Source organism: Homarus americanus, unplaced genomic scaffold (assembly GCF_018991925.1).
Source record: "Homarus americanus isolate GMGI-L3 unplaced genomic scaffold, GMGI_Hamer_2.0 scaffold1024, whole genome shotgun sequence".
Lineage (NCBI taxonomy): Eukaryota > Metazoa > Arthropoda > Malacostraca > Decapoda > Nephropidae > Homarus > Homarus americanus.
In genome coordinates this window covers 50,966-78,302 of record NW_024715228.1, presented here as the reverse complement: position 1 = coordinate 78,302, position 27,337 = coordinate 50,966, and the positions used below count along the sequence as shown (strand labels likewise).

Here is a 27,337-nt window from a genome sequence, read left to right as displayed (position 1 = left end):
GCTCGAGTCTTTTTAGGTGAAAGTACTGTAAGTGTATACCTTAGGGACTTATCATTATTGTTATGATTTGTTACTGCAACTATTGTTATTACCAATATTATATTGCTCTATTGTTTTCCTCAACTTGTTGATAGTTTGTTGTTCAGAGTATACAAGTATTTCATGCCCAGTCAAAATACCTAGAGGAGCTGGACTCTGCATTCAGCATTTTCAACATATTTAATTTCCTATAGCAAATATATTTTCGACTGGCCATATCAATCAAGAAAACTACACTCTGGTGTGCAAGATATACAAATCCAAATACAGTACAGACTACCGGGTAAAATATACAGTGGTCCCTCAGTTAATGAGCATAATTCATTCCAGAAGGTTGCTCATTAACTGAAAAATTTGTTAACCGAAATCAGTTTCAATGGGTTTTTGGGTAATTGGTTCCAGCTCACCGAAAATTACATACAAACTAAAAATAAATGCAGTAAAGTACATTTACTTTGAGGTGTGCATGTAGAAGGCTCCTGGTTGATGATGATGATGATGGGAATTAGAAGTGGGGTTGGAGGAGAAGGGAGAAGAGAAGACAGTGGGGGTGGAAGAGAAGTCACCCCATGCCGCCATTTCACCCATAAAATTTTATTTCACTTGGTGTAATTCAAGATCATTTTCTTTAAATCAACACTGCATTGCGCTATATATTATCAATATGTAAAATATATTTCAAAATGACCAATAATTTGACTGGAAACACAGAAAAAAAGCATTTATGTTGAAGAGTCTCAAACAAGATGTTTCTTCCACCGAACTGGTAAACAAACTGACACCAAGCTTGGTGTGTTGAGTGGCTGTTTGGCGCACAAAAAAATAGTTTCCTGTACTTAAATTATGTTCAATAATTGTTAAAATGACTAAAAAATTTAAAATACAGCTTTTAAAATTATTGAATAGTACAACCTTCTTGATATTTACTAAAATGGTAAGGAATTTAAGTCCTAAAACAGATTACTGTATTGGCGGACTAATACTACAGCTGGTGGGCAGCCAAATGCAGGCGAAAAAATGTTGGAAAAAATTCGTGAGGAATTTGTTTACTGAAGTGAAGAATCTTATGGAAGGTAATTCGTTAACCGAAGTGAAGAATCTTATGGAAGGTAATTCATTAATTGAGGCGCTCGTTAACCGAGGGATCACTGTATGCATATTCTCCCATTTATGTAACAAAGCAAACAGATACAGTACAGTAATAATATAGTAGTTAACAGCAAAAACATTATACGTGCTGTACTGTAGTAAATTCATTACGGTATACATATGTAGTGTAATCAAAATGAGAGATGCATGCACAGTGGTAAGTATATTTAGAAAGTCATGTTATTTAAATACCATTATGTAGCATCCTTATAAGGCGGCTTTACATTCTCATAGCTGTCTTGACTTATATTAGGCTTTAGGTTCTCAAGACATGGTGGAAGAAATTTAACATTCAATACCTTTTCTTATTTCTCCTAACCTTTACCTACAGATGCTTTTTTACATCAATATGTCCCAGACTGGATAAATAAATAGTTATCTTAGCATTTGTAAGGTAGAGAATACGGTACAGCAGACTAAAGCCCGTATTATTAAACAACATCTTCCCTTGAAGAGGGTCATCGTGTTTCAAACCAAGTTTTAAACTAAATGAGTCCTGAGGGACACCGCAGTACTGTACGTAACGGGGTGGTGTGGCAGTAAAATTAACTAATTCCAATAAAATTAATTTATAATATTGGAATTAGTTAATTTTACTGCCACACCACCCCGTTAAGTACTGTACTGCGGTGTCCCTCAGGACTCAATTAGTTTAAAACTTGGTTTGAAACACGATGACCCTCTTCAAGGGAAGATGTTGTTTAATATAATTGGGCGTGAGTATCAAACAAAATTTGTTACAAGAAAGGTTAACTGATATTCTTCTGGACAATGAAATTTTATTTGCATAAAATGTACATGATGCATAACTTTGATCATATGAACACAAATATTTATGCAGTGTAGTCTAATATTTCTTTCAAGAATAGAAAAAATTATTCTGTGGACATGAGTTCAGTAACAAAATGTAATGCGCAGTGACAGCCCAGTTATTGCAATTCACATATGGTGGCCATAAACGCATGCAATAACCATCCAGCAGCACTAAATTCTCTTCAACATTTCTGAAAGTAAAGTAAATTGGTAAAATATAATCATGTACAAAAAATTAACTACTACAGAAAAAGAGGAGACATTACATACATAAGGAAGTTTAAAGCTTGTTTCATTTAATTTCAATGTGTCAAGCTTATTAACTTTAGCCTTGAATTTTATCCCACAAATGAATCATCATAATCTGTGGATAACTCGTGCATCATTTTTTCTACAGGACTTTCCTTATACTCAAACACACACATAAAAATAACCAAATTTCATTCTCAAACAATTAACCATTTTGGACAAGACGACCAGATTTCTAGGCATCTGTGTAAAACAATGCACAGAGCAATGGATTTGTTTCTGAGCAAATAAGTACTGGTGTGTGATAATGCGGGAACATCAGGCTTGATAAGTCAGTGCATGGTTCCTTCATGACCACACAGCACACACTACTTAAAGGAATGACAAGTTTTATTTATAAATAAATGATGTAGCCATAGCCCTTTGATTAGTCATACTAGTGTCCTTCCATAAAATGGGTTAAAAGGGCATAACCTTCAGTCTTTCACTGTACATCATAGGAAGAGCAATAAACTTGTCACTAAAGGGCACAGCTATTAAAATAAATTGCTGTTTTCCAGGGACTTGCTGTCTGTAAATGCCCCCTGGTGACCTCCTTGGTTCCAGTGCCTATGTAAATGTAAACACACACACACACACATCTATATGCCAGGTTATAAAACCAGTAAAGATATTTTAAGGCTTGTTGAAGGGAATTACCTAAGCAGAACATATCTCTTACATATGTAAAATTCAATGAATGACACTGAATGGATTGTGTGTGTTTGCTCTTTATTTTAACCACAGCTTTGTTACTTACGCATATAATACCCAAACCACATACAGTACACATATATTCCAGATACCAAGACAACAGGCTTCTTCAGCATGAACTGGTAAATAACGGGGAGTTAAAGTTAACAATGATTGTGGAAGTTGATTATTAGCTTGCACTACTTTCCATTCTGTTGACTAGATTCATTGCACAATAATACTAAGATCCATGGAAATTCAGCTAAGCCAAAAGAACCTATTTATATAATCTATGGCTTTTGTCATATGTGAAGAAAATAAAGGAAATTTTTGCAGCTACAGTGTATCAGCTCAAATAATAATGACTACTACAAAATGCTGTACATCATAAGAGTGCTGATTGAATAGTACTGTCTATGGATGCTCTTATGTATCATTATAAAAATACAGAGGACTGCTCTTCAGCTAAAGCTTGTCATTTGCAATAACAGCCCTAGTAAATACAGCAAAGCCTTGTTAATCTGGATGTAGCTTAATCAGGAACACATGGTGAGTGTCTTGGAATTTATGTCAAGCAATGTGTCAATTCTTAGCTCTTCCATTCTGCTTCAAGTCTTCATGGTGTGTCAGATCTCAGTGCTTTTACTGCACCTTCCGAACCTCAAAAGATTTTAAAATTTCATGAATAACTGTAAGTGTTTAATTGCAGATTTTTGAGAAAGTAACTCAAAATTAGTTCAAGTGATTTAATCATACAATACTGTAGTACATGATAGTTTAAACAACTGCCCCTACACAACCTACCTTCATTGCTTCTACACTATCTTCAGCAGCGCTTTGGATTAAAGGTATGCACCTAGTTATTAGGTAGTAGGTAACTTCCAAACTTGGATGTACTCCCACCTGGGAAGATATTGGAAGCATAATGTATTGTCTAATGGTAGACCCTGCTGCCATATGGCATCACAAAAATTGTGACCAAGTCCCAGGTTGCTGATCTGACTTTCTGCCTCATTTACGCACAATTGCAGGGTCTCAATTGTTTCTCTTACTTTTGACAACACAACATACATATATTGTTTCTCACTTTTGATCTCTTTTTAATTCTTGTATGAATTATTATTATTATTATTACTGCATGTATTACATTTCTGCCGCCAAGGCCCCGATGTGGGTCGGTGACCGGGTGGGCTAATCCCCGTATGTATAAAAAAAAATCACCTTTAGGTATGTTTTACAAGTTATTATTTGCCAATCATTTCTATATGGTAGGCCTTCGTGCTTTGAAATTTGTATTAATCTGGATATTTTGCTAATCTGCATCACCTTTCCTCCTAATTAATCTGGACGAATGGGGTTTCACTGTACAGTAGTTTGAAAACACTAAAATAATGCTGACTGAATTGTATCTGTTTATCAGACTATCATTAATTATGATTTTCAAGATAAAAGAAATACATGAACCCATTAAAAATACTACTCTACTTGCAGGGAGGGGATGTTTCAGATAAATTTCAGTTACCATCTTTAGTGAAGTACTGTAAGTACAGTATGTTACAAATGAGAGATTCTGAAGCCTTGGGTCACTTTCATTAGCACAATCAAGTATTTTGTTAAATAATGAGTCATTTGCAAGCAATGGCTTGGCACTGTCATGAAACAAGTTAATTGTTCTGAGAAATAATAATAAACAAACAAGCTAATTTACAAAAAAAAAAAAAATATATATATATATATATATATATATATATATATATATATATATATATATATATATATATATATATATATATATATATATATATATATATATATATATATATATATATATATATATATATATATATATATATATATATATATATATATATATATATATATATACATATATATATATACACTAAGAAGCTTTCTGAACTACATAATTTAGTCAAGAAGATTTTGCAATATACATAAATCAAGTGCTTCAAATCCCTATTATTTTACATATTAAGCAAGTGAAATGTAAGTTTCAATTACTACAAAATTCAGTGAAAGATTATACAGGTATATGCTAAATTACTGTCATTAATGCTTCACTTTTTTGTAAAATGTGCCAATGCTGGCCTTTACAAATAGTCAACATATCATATTCCAATCCTTAAATAAGACGTCTTGGTTTGTGTGGCATGGCTGATAGTTTTTTTAGAGAGAATGAGGAGATGCAGAGGCCCAAGCCAACAAGGACAGCCGCTCCTTGTAAAATAAAGCGATCTTGGTGTGTAGGCTGTCCTCCACGACTTCCCTGCATATAAAATAATAACAATAAATATTATTTGAGGAACTTGTCCCCAACTGATTCAAAAATAAATTAAACTTGAAAATTTAATCGCCAGTAATCCAAGGATGTCTAAAAAGAAATTTACATAAGGTGTTTGCTCTAAGTAGGATATTGTCTATATGTAATACTGGTAACAAGATAAGACGGGATGTAAGGAAATAGGTCAAGACTGTTAGAGGACACCATGGAGATGGACAGACTGAAAACCTAGATGACCACTCACTACCGTAAAACATATAACTGCAGTTGTGTTGTCAATGAAAAAGAAATTTGAAGAACGAATCTACAAAAATATTTAAATAATCTTGAATATAACTTGCTTGCAATGTGCCTAACTCTTAGGGTAAGGAGGATCTACTTTACTAGGTCATTCAAATGGCTCAACAAATTGAGAACATGATATTTTTTGACTTGTGACTTTTTAAACCAGTTATAAGGACAGTTTCACATAACACTGACACACATTGTGTTCTCAGAAGAGTATTACAATAGCATGAGTAGACCTGAAAAGATTACAATACAGAGAAATAAATAGACTAATTTTACTCACGGGCAGCATCCTCATTGGCATCCTAAGAGGATATCTTGATACGTGAGCCAACATGTCCCCGTACACAAGTCTGAGGAAAAAAAAAAATTTAATTTACAAAATTGTCAAAGGCATCTTAGCTTATGTTTGGTTAGGACCCAACTGGTGGGTTCAAATTTTATTTGGTGAGGTGTGGTAAAAACAGCACAATAGTGTACAGTACAGCTCCCCGACTTATGACGGGGTTAGGGACCCAAGTCCAGGTCGTAAAGTCGAAATGGTTGTAAAAATGCTTAAATAATACATAGAAAATCTAAAATGGGTGTCTCTTTTTCTTCTCAGCACCACAAAATTCTCACTTTTAAGCTTGCCAGCCATTTTAAAGTGAATTACAAACAAAAATTTTGTCTGTACTGACGTCGGGACTCGAAAATACAGTGACCCCTCATTTGACGAACGCCTCGGTTAACGAAATTTCGGTTAACGAACGGCCTTCCATAAGGATCTTCAATTCGGTTAACGAAAAAAAATTCGGTTAACGAATTTCTTACGAACCGACCTCCATGTTTTCGCTTGCACTGACCGGGCAACCAGCTTTAGTATCAGTCCGCCAATACATTAATCGGTTCTAGGGCTTAAATTACTTACTATATTAGTAAATATCAAGAAGTTTATACTATTCAATAATTTCAAAAGTTTAATATTCAATTTTTTAGTCATTTTAACAATTATTGAACATAATTGAAGGTAAAGTGACTAGTTTAATGCGCGGCATCCAGCCTCTTAACACAGCAAACAGGTGTTAGTTTCTCTCTGTTTTCACTGGAGGTAACATCTTGCTTGAATCTCTTCAACTAAACGCTTTTTTTCTGTGTTTCCAAGCAAATTATTGGTCATTTTGAAATATATTTTACATATTGACAAAATATAATGCAGTGCAGTGTTGATTTAAAGAAAATAATCTTGAATTACACCAAGAGAGCTAAAATTTTATGGGTGAAATGACGCCATGGGGTGACTTCTCATCCACCCCAATGCCTTCTCTTCTTCCTTCTCCTCCACCCCCATTCTAAATCCCATCATCATCATCATCCAGGAGCCTTCTACATACACACCTCAAAGTAAGTGAACTTTTCTACCATTTTTGTTGAATTTAGGAAATTTTCGGTGAGCTGGAACCAATTACCCAAAACCCATTGAAACAATGGTTTCGGTTAACGAACTTTTCGGTTAACGAACGACCTTCTGGAACGGATTGAGTTCGTTAACCGAGGGGTCACTGTACGTAATTTGATAAAATTTTGGTACGACTGAGGCAGGTCGTAAGTCAGGGAGGAGCTGTATTCCACAAAGACTGCCATATTGTATACCAGTGTCATGTTATGATCCTAAATTGTATTCCAGTGTTTGTGGAATAATTACCTGGTAGGTGAGTACAACGACCAGATTAGGCTAGGTTTGGTAAGATTAGGTCCTTATAGGGTAGTTGTTTTTAATTCCACATTTTCCATTTTAAAGTCCAATTCACATTTGGTGTGGTCAAGCGTGACGGGGTAGGAAGGGTCATAACTCAACAATTATGCATTTTCCTAAGCTTTCATAAACACCACTGTATTCAGCATGATAAACTGCATTGAAAATTTATTTTTTTCAAATGGTACTTGTATTATTTGCCAGGTGTTTGCAGAATAGTACTGTAATTACCAAAACCACAATGGACTCGTTATCAAAATACAGCCATTGCCCACAACCAATGGCAGTCACACACAGTAAATAGAGCCTGGATTGCAGTTTCAAAAGAGGAACTGCTGCCATTTAGGTAATATGAATCTGGCCACAAGTCCCTTTTCTCAGACCCAGGTCAGTAGGAGCTACTGTACTAACATAGGTTTGGCTCTATTTTTTCTTCATACAGTTTGGACCTCGTTAATCTGGGACCCGATTGTCCGGCAGTTTCGGTGGTTTGGGATGTCATTGCTCACTTCTAGTGGCTGTTGCCACTATTTTACCTCTAAATACTCATAATTTACCCCTAAATATGCCTCCTAAGAGACCAGCAAGTAGTAAAAGTGGTTGTAATGCAGCGAAACGTAAGCATGTGACATTAACTATTTTAGAAAAGGTGGTTCAGAATTTTCAATAATCTGGAACCGGTCTGGTCCAAAGCTTCCCGGATTAACGAAATTGAACCTGTACACTACATACAGTAGTTCAAAATGTGTTACAGCAAAAATACTGGTCTGACACTCATATAATAAAAATTGTTTAGTGCCTACTGTGTCAAAAAAAGAAAAACTGACAATGAAAAAATTTCTTAAAATTTTCAATTTACAGTACAGTATGCCCTTTAAAATGGCCATGATTAACATCTGCTTACTGGGAGAGAGAGAGGGGGTGGGGTGTTACATTTTTACTTGTGCACAAAGAAATGTACTGTATATTCCCTTTATGTATTTGCCCTTAGGACAATTTTTTCTTTTACCTGTATTGTACCTGTATATAGGTATGTGTGTGCAGGGGTAGAAATTCACAGACAAGATTTTACTATTTTGCTGGTCTGGGATCGCCCGATGAGCGAGTGGGCCGATGGCAGTGGTAAGACACACTCAATGTGTATAAGAGCTCCATATAGAGAATACACTATTATGTAATGCTAGTTATCTTAATTGTATCACCGGTATTGCAAGTGAAAGGGATACTCATTTTCTGTATATAACACTATACAGTATGAAAATGAAAATAAAATATATACACTCAATTATATAGTGTAGTGTGATAAAACTGGACAAATGAGTTGGTGCAATGCCACCTAGAATACCAGGCCGGTTCAGGGATTATATGACGTCACACACAGATACCACCGCTATTCATGTCGGTGTATGGAAACTGTGCATTGTAATGAATAAACGCAGTCTATTTATGTAGATATACAATTATTATTGAGGAATTCATTTCTATAAATAATATATAAAAGCAATGACAGCGAAATTTAATACATGAATGTATAATAGGCAAGAATAAAAACAATTGACAAGTGATGAAAACTGCCTTCCCATCTACAATCACACCATTTATTATCAAAATACTATTTCAAGTACATATTCAGATTATCACCGATACAAACAAGCGATCGAAATATAATAACGCGTACGAAATTTTACAACTAATTCACACAGTCAAAATCAAATACTGTACCGTAGTAATTGACTACTGTATTGTATTATAGAACAAAGTGAATTATAAAGATATAGTACTGTACTCTAATGTTATCATTATTTCTTTTGCATAAATTATATATTATTATTATCCAAGTGGGAAGCACTGGTGGAACTACACCAGGTTTCAGTCGAAGTCGATCCAATTTGTATGTTATAGTTCGTCCAGTGTGTTCATCGAAATAACTTGATGACCGTTGATAATAATCAGAGGATTTAAAGTGCAATTCACAAACCTAAACACAGCAAGTTCACTTGTTAGTTATACAATGTGAATTTTTATTATCTTTTATTCAAAATAAGTGGATGAATATGGTTTACATTTGGATTAGGAGATAATTTTGATATATTGGTACGTTCCAAATTGCTTCATCACAATGGAATGTGCTCCATGAAATTAATTTAGTTAATACAGTATGTGATTATTCGAGTGTTGGTTTATGATTTCTACTACTAAATAAATGTCACACAGTAAATATGTGCTCCATGCAATTAATCTAGTTAATATGTGATTATTCCAGTGTTCAAACTGTATATCTGTGCTTCATGTTAATAATTTAGATAATACAGTATGTGATTATTTCAGTGTTGGTTTATGATTTAACACGGTTTCTACTAGTAAATAAATGTCACACAGTAAATAGAACTTTGTATAAACCCGGTAGGTGCCAATGTTTAATGTTTCTTGACAAATTGTTTAAGGGCTAGTAAAAATTTATAAGGACTAGTAAATTTTCAAATCTACTAGTCCTGCTGGCAACTATGAAAAAATGGTGAATTTCTACCCCTGTGTGTGTGTGTGTGTGTGTGTGTAGACACACAAAACACATACAAATAAATAATAATGGGAAAATCCTCTCACAAATAATCATTAACAAATGTATTAAAAATGTGAGTGTCTACTCTCAAGTTCACTCTGGACTTTGTTATTAATAAAGCACAGAGCGTACTTGAGGGTCTACACACACACACACATATACAGTATATACAATACAGGTAAAGGAAATTACTGTATCTACCCGGTAGATTGAATGTCTCCCTGTCCAGGCCGCAAAAATGCCAGCAACTTTAAAACTACCCACAGACATTCTTGGGTACATCCAGGGTGTCATCCGCAAATAATCGAGGTCCGCGAATTATCCGGGCATACTGTAATTCAGCTTCTGCTCTTACGATGTTGAGTTATCAGGTAAATTTCAATAATATACTGTAATTACTGTACACATTAATTTTTTTTTTTAGGTAATACTTGATGAGTGTTCCAGCCTTAGTTGTGCATGTTGTTGTCTGCTATGTTTGTTTACAACCAACCTGCGTGGTCTGAGCATACTGTACTCTCACATCCACAAAAAAGGTAAAATTACCGGATATCAAAATAAGTACTTTATGTTAATACAGTATGGCAGGCAGTCTGGGAGTTCTATTAAGTTAGGTAAGGTTAAGTTGATTTTCGAAAAACAAAACAAAAACATTTGCACAAAAATATGGTGAATATTCGTCCATTGGCGGTCCTCAGATTTTAGTGCGAGAATAGATTTTTTTTTGTGTGTGTGTGTGTGTGTTTTGGTCTTTTAACCAAATCTGACCTTCATTTCTTGTGTAAATTTGCATTTGTTTTTGCGAACAAATGAACATTTTCATTTTTAACAAAAACCGGTAATTTGCAAAAAATAGAGGTCAGATTTGAGTAAAACATGGTTAATATTCCTCCAATGACTATCACCAGGATTCCACTTTTCAATATTGCAGACAATTTCTTGATAAAACAACATGCGACTTCATATCATTTATTGTGCATATCAATATTAATGGAGTATCTAAAAAATTTCTTGGCATATATTTCTGTTCTAGCCATGTTTACCCATGGCTATACTCACTTAAATCACTTGTCTTCTAGTACGTTAGGTTAGGTTCCTTGGGATGAGAATATTTTTTTTCTTTTTGGAATTTTACTCAAATCTGACATCCATTTTTTTGCAAATCAGCAGTTGTTAAAAATTAACATTGATAAAGGTGTAGAAGAGGGTGACCACTAGAAGGATTTGTCCAAATTGGTTACATAATTTTTTTCTACAGACTAATATCATGATATTAAACACAAAAATGGAAACAACAATGCATAGAACCTGACCTAACATACCCAACCTATGGGTTTGTTAGGTCAGGTTCTATGCATTATCATGTTAATTTATGTGTTAAACAACTTACCTTTATATTGAGGTTGATATACATCAACAATGCCGAGGAGGAATACGTGGAAGTGTTCACCATTATTTAGGAAACGTTTCTTGAACAGGGATTCAGCGAGGAAAACAACAAATATGGCACCGGAAGGAGAATTGTGAAGCGGGATAGAGTAAATAAGAAGATTGTCAGGTTCTATGCAATGTCGTTTCCATATGTGTGTAACATCATGTTATTAGCATTATAAAAAAATAATACATAGAACCTAATAAAACCTGACCTAACATAGCCAACCTATGGGTATGTTAGGTCAGGTTCTATACATTGTCGTTTCCATTTTTGTTTAGTATCATGATATTAGTGTGTAGAAATATTTTCAACTAATATGGACAATTCCTTCTGGTGTTCACCTTTCCCTGAAAATAAATATTTTGAGCAAAAACCGCTAATCTGCACAAGAAATGGTCAGATTTAGTAAAACACACGAAAAAAATCCTATTCTCATACCATAATGAGGACAACCAAAGGACGAATATTTACCAAAATACACCAGGAAAACAATTTCTCATATCAAAAGATGGGAATGGGCAAAAAATAAATAATTATCGCAGGAGGAATTTCACAAATTTCTACAACTTCGTCTGTAACAAAGCGGTCCGACTAATTACCCAAATGTAGCCAAATATAGCAACAATGAAGTCAAATAATGGTCCTGCATGAATAAATCGGACTGCTAATCACTTCTCGACTAGTATTTGGTGTCAGAAAGTCACAAAAAATTGGAAAACTTACGTTAATCTGCGTTAATAGATCACGTGCATGTACCCAAGGAGCGAGGAATTACCCAAATGTACCCAAATGTAGCCGCAATGAAGTCTAATGATGGTTGTACAAGCGTAATTCGGGCTGTGAATCACTTCTCGATTATTATTTGGTGTCAAAGTAAAAAAAAATTGGTACCCGGTAAACTTAATTTAATCTGAGTTGTGTTGTGTTAGGTTAGGTTAGATTAGGTTAGGTGCATGCACTTGATCTATTAACTCAGATTAAATTAAGTTTACCAATTTTTTGTGACTTCATGACACCAAATACTTGTCGAGGTGAGGTTAGGCTTGGCTAGGTTAGGTTAGGTTAGGTACATGCACTCGATCTATTAATTCAGATTAAATTAAGTTAACCAATTTTTTGTGACTTTGTGACACCAAATACCAGTCGAGAAGTGAATGGCAGTCTGATTTATTCATCTAGGACCATCATTTGACTTCATTCCGGCTATATTTGGGGACATTTAGGTAATTAGTCGGACCCGTAACAGTGTTCTGTCTATTTGATTTGTGTTCTTGGCCTTTGGTGCCATACAATACAGTACCTGATAATGATGAGTCACTCTTTAGTTTGTACATTTCTTAAATTTGCTACATTGGCTGTCCCAAAGGTGTGTGAACTAGTTACTGAATTCTGCATTACGTCAGACTTCAGCCTAAACTAATAACTGAGCACTGCCAACTCACAGTGGTTCATTCCTGGTAAAATTAAACTAAACGAAATTCATTTTATTAAGTGGCACTGGAGACACAAACTACTTGTAGACAAAATTCAGAAACAATTTTATAAATATAACTCAATACGTGGTGCGGAAGAACCAAGCACAGGACTGTGTTGTATAAAGTTGGTTACCCAAAAGTTAAAAGTAAAAATGCATTGTTTTCTTTAGAGCGAGATCCCTCAACTCAGGTCTTACCTTAAAATGAAGTAACCACGTCCGGGAATTATATTCAAAACAACAAAAAACTATACTTGTGCACCACGTTATTTATAATTCACTTTAAATTGGCGAGATGGCAATTCACCTTCAGTGTTACCAAGAAAGCTTAAATTTACCTGCCATGAAGTCTACTAGTATTTTCACAGCTGTTTCAATGTCACCAGTGTTATTTGAAATAATGTTGTACAGCTTACAGACCCTCAAATTTATGATAAGATCACAAATATTGCCACGACTTATGAATACAAACTTCATGAAATCGTATTTTATCAACCTCAGCGTCTTCCGTGAGCCCCTAACTTCCCCGTGTGAACGATGTGTGGCAGACGGTCCGACTAATTACCCAAATGTAGCAAAATGTAGCCGCAATGAAGTCAAATTTTTTTTTACGGGAATTAGCCAACCCGGGCACAGGTCAAACGACCCACAACGGAGCCTGGGGGGCGAAAAAAACCGGAAAGAAATTGTAAATATGGAAAAAAAGGTTATACTGTATTAATCTACACCACGAAGATGCCGGAAACCAGCTTTTTAAAGTGAGACAGATTGTAAGAGCAAGGAAACACAGAAGGCAGAGCATTCCACAGTTTGGCTGTGTGAGGAAAGAAGGAGGTACTATAACGGGTTATTATAGTGTGACCGACATCCACAGAGAAATGGTGGGCACCGCGCGCAAGACGTGTGTTACGAGCCCACGGCCTTACCGGCGGTACACAGGATGCCAAATCCCCTGAACATTGCCCGTTAAAGTACCTGTAAAAGAGAGAGAGTGAAGCAACATTGCGGCGAAGAGAAAGGGGAGAGAGATTGTCGACTAAAGGAGGAGAGTTAATAAGACGAAGTGCCTTTGATTCCACCCTATCTAATAGTTGGACAGAAGAAGAGCCACCCCAGATATGAGAGCAGTACTCCAAGTTACGACGAATGAATCCCTTATATACTTGGAGCAACTGCTCAGGAGTGAAGTAGCTGCGGCATCTGTACAGCATTCCCAACTTTCGGGAGGCAGCTTTAATTATACTAAGGATGTGTGATTTCCAGGACATATTGGAGGAAATGGTGAGGCCTAACATATTTATTTCAGAATTTGGGGGGATGATAGCGTCCTGGAATGTAATTGGTGGGAGATCGTCTACTTTACAAAGTGTAATTGGTAAATATTGAGTTTTGTTACTATTGAACTTAACCAAGTTTGTATCTCCCCATTCAGAGATGCTGCACAGATCCGCGTTGATAGAAGTAATGATATCAGTTCTAGAAACAGATCTAGTTTGAGAGTTAGGAGGAAGGGCACTAGCGTAGCTAGGGGGGCTCACTTTTGGGTCTGCTCATCACCCATATCTGCAGCTACTGGAGACGTTAATCCATCCCTTTGTATCGGCGGCAAGTTAATCCTTGTCGTGTCTGACCTAACACCTGACCCACATCATCACGGCCACGTCATGAGCTACACCCTTGCTATGAGGCCCCCCGCCACACACACAACCTGTAACCTGTTGAGGATTAAGGAAACAACTTCAAACAAGTAAGCCAGTGAGCTCATGTGGTGTGGGTCAGGTGTTAGGTCAGACACGACGAGGATTAACTTGCCGCCTATACAAAGGGAAGGATTAACGTCTCCAGTAGCTGCAAAACCATGCAGTCTCGGGTCAACATAAGAACATAAGAATGGAGGAAACTGCAGCGGGCCTATTGGCCCATACTGGGCAGTCCCGTTTACACCCAACCCCTATTGCTCATATGAGCATCCAACCTATGTTTGAAGCAATTCAGCGTATTCGAGTTAATGATGATATTTGGTAACTTGTTCCATTCATCCACTGCTCTGTTTCCAAACCAGTGTTTACCTATTTCACGCCTAAATCTAAATTTGTCTAATTTAAAACCATTGTTACGAGTTCGCTCCTGGTTGGATAGTTTGAGTACCTTTGTAATGTCCCCTTTGTTTAGCCCTGCCTTCCACTTATACACCTCTATCAGGTCGCCCCTCGCTCTACGTCTCTCAAGGGAGTGCAAATTAAGATGCTTTAACCTGTCTCTATACTCAAGGTTCCTAATGCCCGGGATTAGTCTTGTCATTCTCCTCTGAATTCTTTCCAAGGATTCTATATCCATTCTGTAATACGGTGACCAGAACTGAACTGCGTAATCCAGGTGTGCTCTCACAAGAGCAAGATACAGTTTTAGGATGACCTCGCTAGTCTTGTAACTAACACTCCTTTGTATGAACCCAAGTACTTTATTAGCCTTGTTATTGTTTACTTGGCTTAAGGTTCCTACTTATCATTACTCCTAAATCTCTCTCGCAGTCGGATTTCTCTATGGCATCGTTGTTCATCTGGTATCTGGTTTCCCTGTTTGCATCTCCTATACTGAGCACTTTACATTTGTCGACGTTGAATTTCATCTGCCATTTTTCAGACCATTCGAAAAATTTGTTTAGATCTTCCTGTAGTTTTGCCGAGTCCTCGTCAGATTTGATAACACGTCCTATTTTAGTGTCATCAGCAAATTTACTTATGTTGCTGTCAATGCCGATATCTATGTCGTTTATGTATATAATAAATAATAATGGTCCAAGTACTGAGCCTTGGGGAACTCCACTTGTGACGTTGCTCCAATGGGACTTAGTGCCCTAATCCATTTAAGGATGTCACCTTTGATGCCATGAGCTTCTACCTTTCTAATTAGTCTTTCGTGGGGGACTCTGTCGAAGGCTTTGCTAAAGTCGAGATATACCACATCATAATTGTGCCCCTCGTCCACCGATTCGAAAACTGATGAAAAGAATGTTAATAGATTAGTTAGGCAAGAACGTCCGCTTGTGAAGCCATGCTGGGAATCATTGATCAATCGGTGCTTCTCCAGGTGATTTCGAATAGAGTTTGAAATGATTGCTTCCAGTAATTTGCCTACTATTGATGTTAGACTGATTGGGCGGTAGTTAGAGGATAGTGATCTATCCCCCTTCTTGAAAATCGGTATTACATTCGCTATTCTCCAGGATTCTGGTACTACACCGGTTTTTAATGACATGTTAAACAACTTTGCTAAGGGCATACTAAGCTCTTCCTTACATTCCTTTAATACTCTGGCAAATATCTCATCGGGACCAGGTGACTTATTAGGCTTTAGTTTGTCTATTTGCTTACTCACATCGTTACTAGTCACTACTATCTCACTTAATTTATTTTCTTCACTATCTCTGAATAGAGTCGGGTCATATCAGTTCATGTACAGCCGACCAATCCACCAGTTACAAGCAATTCACTTCAGTTCTGCACAAGTCTCCATCGTGACAAGACGAGGGGAGGCTAGACGACTTTTATGTTATCTTGTGTTTTCGATCCAGTTATTTACTTTGTTGGAAGACATAATACTATAAGGTAAGAAATATTAAAGTATTGGTTAAAAAATATTGATGTGACTTTTGCTGCGGTACTGAGATTAAATATTAAGATTTTGTTTCACAGCATTGCGATTTTATACTAAGACACTATCCTCACTGGGGTACAGACAAAAGCCCCCCAGACGAAAGCCCCCCCGACAAAAGCCACCCAGACAAAAGCCCCCCAGACGAAAGCCCCCCCGACAAAAGCCACCCAGACAAAAGCCCCCCAGACGAAAGCCACCCAGACAAAAGCCCCCTACTTTGATCGGGGTCACCCCGACGGGGTGGCTTTTGTCTGACAACAGTAAGGGCTTTCAAAAGTTACGGACATAATTAAATAGTTGAGGGTAAAATATACTGTTCTTCTTTGTGGTTAATTATTGGTTAGGTTAGGGCAATGATCTGGGGATAGTCATGGAGCGTCAGCGTCGACCCAAAAAGAAGAAACACATGTTAGGTGAAGGATCACGAGATGCTGAATTGCCATACGACATTGAATTGAGGAGAGAAATGTTTTCTTCGCTGGACAGAGTGATCCAAGAAGTAACTTTGAGATTTCAACAGCTTCATGAACTTGCTGAGAAATATGCCTTCCTTACCCCGTTGAATCTTTTGGATGATAAATATGAGTGTCAAATAGATCACGATCACGACGACATTGATAAAGAGGAGTTCCTCGTTGAGAGAAAAAGACTTCAGCATTTTGTTGCTGTTGCTGCTATAACTATTAAAGACAGAATACAGACGTGGAAAGAAGGCCCCCTTGAACTTTTGCAGTTTATTCAAAAGTATAACCTTGGGAACTCGGTTCCAAATATAGTAATAATGCTGAGGATTTTCCTCACAATTGCTGTTAGTGTTGCTACCTGTGAGAGGAGTTTTTCGAAACTAAAACTGATCAAGAATTACTTAAGATCTACTATGAGCACCTTGCGGTTGAGAAATCTTGCCATACTGTCTATAGAGCGACAATTGACAGATGAGATAGTTTTTGACAATGTCATTGAAGAATTTGCCAACAAAAAACAAGAAAAGTTACTTTGTAGAAAGTTGTAGTTTTCATTTCAGAAATAAAGATGATCCTAATTTTTTACACTTTTTTACTTTTTTCCCTATCCTATATGTCGTTTTTGCTTTTTGTTTAACTGTTACTTATAAAGTTTAAGTATGTTTGGGGTGTATTTAAAGCATACTATATTTGAGTATGTGAAAGTAAAGTTGTAGTTTTAATTTCAGAAATAAAGATGGTCCTAATTTTTTACACTTTTTTTACTTTTTTCCCTATCCTTTATGTCGTTTTTGCTTTTTGTTTAACTGTTACTTATAAAGAAGTATGTTTGGTGTGTATTTAAAGCATACTATATTTGAGTATGTGAAAGTACAGTAATATTATAATGGTACACAAACTATTTAATAAATAAATATATATATATATATATATATATATATATATATATATATATATATATATATATATATATAGAGAGAGTCACTGTGCAATATGTATTTTTGTGGGGGCACGGGGGGGGCAAACTCAAGGGCCGCCCCGGGCGGCACACACTCTAGCTACGCCACTGAGGAAGGGGAAAATGTGAGGAAGAGTGAAGAGTAGAATCATCGGCGTAAGAATGGATAGAATTAGTTGTAGTGTGAAGTAAATCATTGATAAAAAGAAGAAAGAGAGTTGATGAAAGAACAGAACCCTGTGGGACGCCACTATTGGAAGAGAAAGAGCGAGAAATCGATCCCTCGACAACAACTGCCATGGATCGATTCTCAAGGAAGCTAGAGATGAGAGAGCAAAGTGGGGGAGAGAAACCAAAAGAGGGAAGTTTAGATAGCAAAGACTTGTGCCATACCCTGTCAAATGCTTTGGAGATGTCGAGGGCCACGACAAAAGTTTCCCCATAATCCCTAAGAGAGGATGACCAAAGATGGGTGCAATAGGAGAGCAGATCACCAGTAGATCTTGCCTGGTGAAAGCCATACTGGTGATCCGACAAAAGAGAAAGGACTGCTAATCACTTCTCGATAATTATTTGGTGTCATAGTTACAAAAAATTGGTAAACTTAATTTAATCCGAGTTGTGTTAGGTTAGGTTAGGTACATGCACTTGATCTATTAACTCATATTAAATTAAGTTTATCAATTTTTTGTGACTTCGTGACACCAAATACTAGTCGAGAAGTGATTGGTAACCCGATTTATTCATGTAGGACCATTATTTGACTTCATTGCGGCTACATTTGGGTACATTTGGGTAATTAGTCGGACCCACTGTAACATGCTATCTTAACTCACCCATAACTCGAAAACAAGGCATTTTCCCATGAATATTATAAAAGTGAGAGTAATCAGCATAAAATACTGTCTAAAAACACTCCATAATTACTGAACCGCTGAAGGACACTAGTCGTATATTAGCCCACTACGAATTAATAAACTCATTAATACTATATACTCGCCTATGCCTTAACTCTGGTCCATACTTGAGGGTGATCAGGGTGCCCACCAGGACCCCCAACCCACCGGACACCAGCTCACGCCTGGTCCTCGTGAAGTCACCGATGATCGACGTTGCTCTATTTAAATTCTCAATTATCAATTTACCTCGTGGGAAAAAATTCATCTTGGACGTATTTCAATTAAATCTGTTGACCGTAAATAAAAATTTAATCTCGTAGATGCCAGCTACTGTAAAACACAACTACCACCTCTCACTGACCAGCCCAAGTGTTAGGTGATAACTACAGGTTACAAAAAAAAATATCTTTTGATTGGTTATCTGATGTTTTAGATAAGAATCATTTCAACACTTTACTGTAATTCAGTGTAATTAAGAAATTATATTTGGAAGCGTTCTATAATAAAATTATCGTTAATATTTTATATTGAAGCATAAACCATCAAACTGAAAATAAGAATGAAGTAAAGGCTTCAAACAGACTCTCGGTTGCCAGGTAACGGCTGTACACAACTCTGGCCTGGGAGGAGGACAGCTGCTGCGGTCAGGTGAGAATTTGCGCCCGTACAAATTGTCCTATGAGGCTATGGCCTTATCATGCACTTCAAAATTCATCACTGCAAACTTATATGGATAAAGATAACAATAATTACAAGGCAAATAAAAATGCTGATACATATGAAATACACAAATATCCCTACGTAATACAGTACACTGGAGGCAAATAAACAACGTTATCATCCTGCTTCTTTGTGAAATACCCATCATCTGGGATGTCGTCGCATGTATTCTTGTCTGTTGTTCCACATATTGTTGGTCATGAGGTCCAGATTCCATCTTCTGTTCCTCCTAAAAATACAATATTTTACGCCGTTTATCTCCCAGCTCTTCTCCCACAAAAAATAGTACTTGTCTCTCTTTGTTTGTACTTCTCCAAGGATAAGGTGTTGTGTCATTTATTCCTTTTTATTTTCCTCCAGTAGTAAATAATTCAAAATCATTCCCCGTCTCTTCACAAAGACACAAAGACTCGTACTTGTAGTGTACAGTATGTGGCCAGTTGTCAATTCTCTTTAGTTGTCTATTGTCTCTTTGTATGGGCACACAAACGTACGGACATGTTGATATCTCACACTCAGGAATGAGGTAGAATAGAAACTCACAATGTGTTTTCTGTATATATATTGTTGTACAGTGCAGTGCTAAGGAGTTACTAGGTGAGGAGTAGCTTGCTCAGAGGTCCTGTAGGGCGAGGAGGTTTCTGAGGGAGCTGGGTGGTGAGGCGCTGGAGAGAGATCTTGCTGGTCCAGTAGGTCAGAGTAGAAATGGTCTCCCGATCCGATGGGATGGAGAGAAGAAAGCCTATTGGCTCAGGAAGATGGAAGACGGTGTAGGAGGAAGGTAAAGGTTGGGAAGTGGGAAATAAAGAGGGAGATTAATAGCAGGTGGGCTGTCCACCTTGCAGGGACGAGGTTAAATCTGCCATGCCAGCAGTTCATGTCCAAGGGAAGGGAAGCCAAGCTAATCTACGCTAAGGTAGATTGTGGTGTTTGGGGAGGGGGGCCCTCCATGTCCTTTAAGTATTCTTCGTTTTTATTTCGTGTATATTGGTTCTGTGGTGTCAAATGTTATGCTCTTTGGCCACCAATTGTGTGTTCTGGTATTGTCTTCTTGCATTAGTTGTTGGAATATGGGGTCTTCGAGTTATTGTAGTTTTTCCCATATTGCTAATGCTTGATTGTGTTCTGATGTTGATTGTGGTTAGGTTATGTTCTGTGAGTAGCTCTCTGGAATTTTTTGTATATGGTGGTCTGAGTTTTGCTGCTCTTCTGAGGGCTATGTTTTGGATTGCTTGTATTTTGAGTTTATTTGATTTTGATATAGTGTTAAGTGGAATTGGGGGATATTCCAGGTGTGGTCTGACTAGTGCTTTGAAAAGGTATAGTTGTATGTTGGTGTTTAATTTGCGGAATCTTCTGAGTTTAGTTAGTTGGACCTTGGCTTTTGCAATTCTTTCTGTGATGTGTGGTAGTATGCCGTTCCTTGTGATTTTGAGGCCGAAGATTTTCCCATTTTCTGCGTATGGGATGTTTTGATTATTGACCATGATTGGGTAAGGTCTGGTTTTAGCTATATGAATTATCTTCAGTTTTTGTATGTTAGTTTTAATTTTCCATTTCCTTTTGTAATTGTTTATGGTTTCTATTTCTCGGCTAGTTCTGATTGCCATCATTTGTTTGCATTTCCCTGGGAATTGTATAATTTGGGTTACGTTGTCTGCATATGCAATGTACTCTGAGTTTCTTGGTTTGGGCATGTCCGCTGTATATATGGTGTATAGTGTTGGTGATATGTTGCTGCCTTGGGGTACTCCACTGTAGAGGGTGAAGTTTTGACCTATGTAGTTGTCGATGGTGAGTTTGCATTATCTGTTGTCAAGGAAATTGCAGAGGAGAGCCGTGATGTTGGGTGGCATGTTGAGTTGAATGATTTTGTATTTGAGCCCTTCATGCCATACTTTGTCGAAGGCTTTGCTGACATCTCTGAGTACTATGTTACATTGGTTTCTGTTGCTGGCTGCATTTGCGATGGATTCATATATTAAGGCTATTGCAGTGTTGGTGCCTCGGTTTTTCCTGAAGCCGTGTTGTCTGTGGTTGTATTTATCTTCATACTCTAGGTAGTTTCTTAGTCTCTGGTTTATTATTTTTTCAAGGATTTTGCCAGGTGTTTCGAGGAGTGAAATGGGTCTGTAGTTTTCTGCCTGTGTTGGGTTCTTTCCTTGCTTTGGAATGAGTCTTATTTTTGCCTTTTTAAATTTGGATGAGAATAATCCACTTGCTATTGATGCATTGAAGATGTCTGCAAGCTGTTTGATTATTGGTGGTGGTATGTTTTGCAACACAGTTTTGTTTATTTGACTTATTCCTGGCGATTTATTCTTGAAGCTGGCAATAATTTTTGTGATGTCATGTGTAGTTCTTGGAGCAATTAGGGGGTCGTTATTATCTAACGTATTGAGGTTGATTGTCCTGGATTGTTGCCATTTGTCTGTGTTTTGGTTCAAGTGTGTTTCAACCACGTGTTCTGTTTCTCTGCAGAAGTTTCGGTTGTCCTCATCCGTGATTTGGTAGATGCTGCTCCAGAATGTTCTGAATATTGGTTCCTTGAGTTTAGGTTCTGTAATCTTCTTGCCATTGTTGTCTATAAGGGGACGGATACTCAAAAACATTTATGGGACTGCATGTCTTTGCGTACCCCGTAACTGGACTTACAGTCTCAGATCAGTATACTCAAAACACTGATGGTATACTCAAAACAAATATTTGACATTGAACTCCGGCTAACAAGCCGATCAGTGGCGAAGAGGATAAAAGTAAGTTAAAGCCCATAACTTACACCAGCCCCTGAGGCTCTGTAACACTCTCAACCCGGATGTAGTAGTCACTAATTCGCGATTGTATAAAAAATAATAATAATATATGTTGTAATCATGCTTGTTAGACTTTTTTATCATAGAATAATTAAGAAAATGTTTTGTACATCAACATACTGAAATACAGTATTTCAGTTTGTCTTTTTCGTAAAATTTTTGTTGCAATATTACGAGGCTTTGAGTGTTTGTATTTGGCGCAGTTTGGAAGAGACGCATCTTTTGTCTTCTTACAAATTATAAAGTATTTTTTACCAGAACAGAAGGTTTATATTGTTCACACTTAAGGTAAAAATATGTTTTATAACTGAGTAAACTTATGGATAGACCTTATTAATGTTGTATAGCCGTAAATATCCCTCAGTAATGAAAGCCAAATGTGAGGTCAAGTGAACATTCCTGCCTAGACTTCGCCTTGTTTTTCTAATATGCAACCAATAGCCTAGCCCTATTTTCTTATGTATATGGCTTATGATAACATGAAAGGCTCTAAAGGTTCGCCAAAATTAAATGATATGCGTAAAATATGGATTGCAATTAACTTGATTAATAGGGGCATATAAATCTCCTTTTTCATTCTTAGGCCAATAAATGTTTAAACGTGGGGCCTACTCAATTTAGTTATAACATGAGGAATATTTAAATAAGAAATTATACCAATAGGTTATAGGCTAGGTTAGGTTTGGTTATGTTATTTTATGTTATGTTATGGTATTTTAGGTTAGGTTAGAGAATGTGAGTGTCAGGCTGTCAGTGAGACACTTTGTCTAGCAGCTACCTTAGGTCTAGTTCCAGACTTTTCATGAACAGTATCATTGGGTAGAGTATTAATTGAAAATTTACAGAAAATCAGATATATTTTCAGGTTTTAAATTGTTGTTTTTTGTATGAACTTGAAGACAATTCAGACCAAATGACCCAAACATTGTAAGAAAAACACCATGTTCTAGGCTAAATTTCCCTAAAATTATTTTCTTTCTTTTGGCGACTTCACACACCATGGCGCATACTTCAGTCTCACTAAAATTTGGTCGTTTCTTCAGGTGGTTGTCCTTCCATCTTTTGTTTACAAACTAATATCACGTGCGTCGCTCTCAGCTGATTTCTCCTTCTCTTGTGATTGGTTGATGATTTTGTTGACTGAGCGCTGATTGGCCAACTAGCTCCTGCACTGCCATCTACCTTCCGACAAGAGAACTGAATTTACAGGGTAAACACTTGAGTTATGATAACTTATGGACTGCTTATGGAACTGGAATTAAATTTTGAGTATGCTAAATTTACGGGACTGTGAGGAGTCTGCAATATATGGTACTGTATCTCGCTAATATACGTAACTTATGAGGTGTTTTGAGTATCCGGCCCCAGGTAGCTGCTCTCCTCTGAGTTGGTTCCTATGAGATTTTTTATTTTAGTCCAAAAGGCTTTTGGGTTTCTGTAGTCTGCCTGTGTGTTGGCTATTAGCTGGTTCCATTTCTCGTCGTGTTTTACTTTGCATCTCTCTAGTAGTTCTTCTTTAAGATTTCTATATAATACAGTGATGTGTGGGCTTCAGCCGTATGTTTTTATAAATTCATGTAGGTTGGTGAACCTGGTTTGGATGATTTTTTCTTCGTGTGTTAGTTGTGCATATGGTAGTGTGCGATATGTTGTTTTTGGGATGTTGTTTTTCATGGCAATTGTGATTTTCGAATACCAGGTTGTTAAGGCAATGTTGATCTCGTTGGTGTTTTTATTGTGGAGAGTTATTGTTTCGTCGGTGTTGAGAGCTGTTTTGAAACTTTCCCAGTTAGCTCTATTAAATGAATATCTTAGTATCGAGGGAATTTGTATTGGAGATGTGGAAATAGTTGCTATTATGGGTATGTGGTCATTGGTGCTGGTGGGTCCAGGTTTTATGTGTGTGTGAAAATGATGGTGTCTGTTTGTCAGAATTATGGCGGGATTCCCGGAGTTTCCCGGTGTTATGAATGTTTGAAAGACTGGGCCTAGGTGTGTAATGCTGCCTTGCTCAATTAAGATGTGCAGTACTACTCCAGCGGGGTTTCTGTTGTGATGTCCAAGGGTTTGGTGTCGAGAGTTCAGGTCGCCAAGGAAGTATGCCGGACTGTTTTGCCTGGTTAGTTTTAGGAGGTCGCCTGTCGGGAATATTGGTCTTCTGAATGATAGGTATGATGTTCCTATTATTGTTGGTCCTTTGGTGGTGTTTACTTCTACTGCCAAGAAGTTACCTTGGAAGTTGTCAATTATTTTGTGTTGAATCGTTCGTTTTATTGCTATTGCTATCCCGTCATGTAACTCTTCGTGGATATTTTTTTGGTAGACGATATAATTAAATATTTTTATTTTTTCATTGTCTTTTCGCCCGTGTGGTGTCTGGGTCTATTGTGCTGTACATATACGTTAATGAGTTCTGTTTTCCTCGCCAGAGTCCAGGCAAGGACGTTGTGTTGAATTTTCTTTAATGATTTGTTTTGTATAGTCGTGGCTCCCGAGAACTTGGTGTAGGGTGTTTGCTGGCTCGTGTATCTCCTGGCGAGTGTCTATTCCTTTCCTCCTTTTATCCTGTTTTGATTTTCTTAAACTTAGTTATATCTACTCTTTCAATTTTGTTATATTTGGTGTTTATTAGTCCTGCATTTATCAACTGGTCTATGTAGGATTCTTCTACCCTGACATCTTCGAAGGTGAATTTGACTGTACCTTCCTTGATTTCCTGCAGAAGTCTATCATTTGTTATTGTAGGTGGTGTGTTGATTGAGTAGAAGCAGATACCGATCTCATTTCCTAAGTCTGCTGGCTGCACATTGGTTGGTGAAGATGGGGGGGGGTGGCACGATGGCCGGAATGGGGTTCTTTTCTTGTTTTCGCTTTGGTTGGGTCAGCTTTTGCAGGTTGTGGTTTCTCTGTTTGCTGAGTTGTGGAATCTGATGATTTGTGGTGTGGTGTGACTGGTTGGCTGATTGGGTCTATTTCCATCACATTTTCTTCTATGACTTGTTTGGTTGTGTGCTCCTGTGGTTTGGTTATTCCTAGGCTATTCTCGGTGACAATTTTAAATACAGGCGTATTTCTGTTGAAGGGGCGTCGTCTGGGAATTTCACCTCCGGCAGATTATTTGCAGCAACCATTTCCCTAATCGTTTTTCCAAAGGATCCTGGTTTTGCGATGTTGTTGATGTGTGCATGAATAATACTAGTTAGAATTGTGAATGGTAATCCTTCGCTCAGATTAAGGTATATAGGTTGCATGAGGGGGTTTTCTTTGGTTTTCTTCAGGACTTTGGAGGTGGTATCTTGCAGCTTTGCAATTGCTGCATATGTCTAGTGAGGGTCTGTTTCTATCTTCTTATTTGCCTTTTCTTTTTCTCTCAAATTCCTAATTATTTCTTTCCTTATGGGGCAGCGTGCTGCTAGTGTTTGGTGGTCCCCATTGCAGTTGAGGCATTTGGGGTTATCTTTGTTGCTACATTCTCTGAATGTGTGGCCCTCTGCTGCACATTCGGAGCAAAACTTCTTATCTTTTTGGGGACAGTTTATTGCTAGATGATTGTATTTGTTGCAGTTCCAACATGGTGTTATTGCGTAAAATTCCTCCTGCTTAATTGTTGTTTTGATAGGTGGTAGTGGGAGATACAGAGGCCATTTTCTAGGGCATTTTGTGGCATGGAGATCTCTCCAAACCTGACCTTCATCATGGTAGGAGCACCAGGCATTAGCACCACCTCCTCAACTCTGGCCCATGGGTTCTTCTCTTCTATATTGTTAGCAATGTAGCTTGGTGTTTCTTTCAGTATATTTCTATCTACCCTTTTAATAACTACGGATTTTTTTGCATGTGGTTGTGGTGGTATTACTGTTTCTAAATCCCGTTCTTTTAACTTCTTTGTTGAGTCGGCAGAGAGCATATTGTCTACATCCTTTTCTTCCAGGCAAAGGACTATGAAGGAGTCCTTTGTTTCGATCAAGGCGGCGAATTTGATGTTTAGCTGGGCACATAATAGTATGCCCAGTTCCTCCTTGCGTTTTTCGGATACGCCCCCCTGGAGGGAGCGTACCCGTATCCTGTTTCCAGTTGTCCAAGTCATTTGCTTTGGTCGTTCTCCATGGCAACATTCTTGTTGTGATTTGACGAAAGTTACAGGCACCCTACCTATTCCAGGCGAGCAACCTAACACAGGAATTACAGCACTCCCCACCGCCACTTGCTGGTCAAGTGATCGTGGAGTGGTTCCTGTGTCACTCACCCAGAAGCCACGTTAGGGGAACCTTTTTCCCTGGCCAGCCACGGTCGTATTTATACAATTTATAAACATCAGGATTTGGGGTGCGCGTAGAGTGAGAGCCAATCACAGAGGAGGCCAGGAATCCCTGGCACTTTGGTCCTAGCGTTGCTACGTGTACGCTGATTGGCTGGTAGGCGTGCGGGAGCTCAGTCGTCACTTGTAGGGGATGGTGTCCACTACATAATTTTACTTTGATGTCTCCTGTCTGTTCCTCACAACTTTTACTTTCAAAGATCCAGGTATGTACTGCTCTCCCCACACCCAATGTCTGTTACTTTTGACAGATAAGATATTGTTTTAAGTATCGTTTGTTGCCGGCAGACACCCAAACACACAAGATGCTGCGCCACGAGCTGGGCACCAACATCACAGCCATTGTCAACAGGCTGGCGTCAGAGCTCCAAAACACACCCTTCTACCCAGACTTCCTCGCTGATGTTCAGGTAAGAGACGTTTATCTGCATCTTATGTGCTACAGGCAAAGACTATAATAAGAAAGACAAAAAAGCATGTATCTCTACTGATTAAAAAAAAACGTGAGCAACTGCGCTGCGATCAACGCCATCTGTTGGCAACGCGGCTAACTAAAAGCCTGGGTAACGTAAGGGTAGCATATCCATGTTTCCATGGTAACCAACGGAGTGAACTTGTCTTTCATGTTTTCCCGTTGCTATATATCATTGATCATATGGAATTTACTGTGTGAAATTGTATGTGTGTGTGTGTCGGTATGCGTGTGTGTGCATGTGTACACATTAAGAATGCCAG

The 27,337-nt window shown here is 37.6% G+C and overlaps 1 protein-coding gene and 1 long non-coding RNA gene across 7 annotated transcripts in view; one reads left to right on the top strand and one right to left on the bottom strand.

Annotated features, from left to right (window-relative positions):
* Positions 1-5,048: 5,048 nt before the first annotated feature.
* On the bottom strand, positions 5,049-13,373 carry LOC121855002. 3 transcript variants are annotated; one of them, XR_006086680.1, is made up of 3 exons: positions 13,270-13,373; positions 5,853-5,922; positions 5,049-5,266 (listed from the first exon to the last, which is right to left on the bottom strand). It is a non-coding gene; the product is annotated as an uncharacterized LOC121855002 (long non-coding RNA). The 3 variants fall into 3 exon arrangements; XR_006086679.1 differs by lacking the exon at positions 13,270-13,373 and adding an exon at positions 12,972-13,105; XR_006086678.1 differs by lacking the exon at positions 13,270-13,373 and adding an exon at positions 12,600-12,735.
* A 5,949-nt stretch (positions 13,374-19,322) lies between these two features.
* Positions 19,323-27,337, top strand: part of LOC121854975 (TBC1 domain family member 19-like) — a 47,775-nt gene continuing 39,760 nt past the window's right edge. For 3 of the 4 annotated variants that reach the window (XM_042349809.1, XM_042349819.1, XM_042349796.1), the window contains exons 1-2: positions 22,467-22,572; positions 26,891-27,012. In XM_042349809.1, the coding sequence (XP_042205743.1) occupies positions 26,908-27,012 (105 nt within the window). In that variant the 5' untranslated portion in view covers positions 22,467-22,572; positions 26,891-26,907. Of the gene's footprint in view, positions 19,400-22,466; positions 22,573-26,890; positions 27,013-27,337 lie in introns of those variants that run through there. The other variant, XM_042349804.1, reaches the window with a different exon arrangement.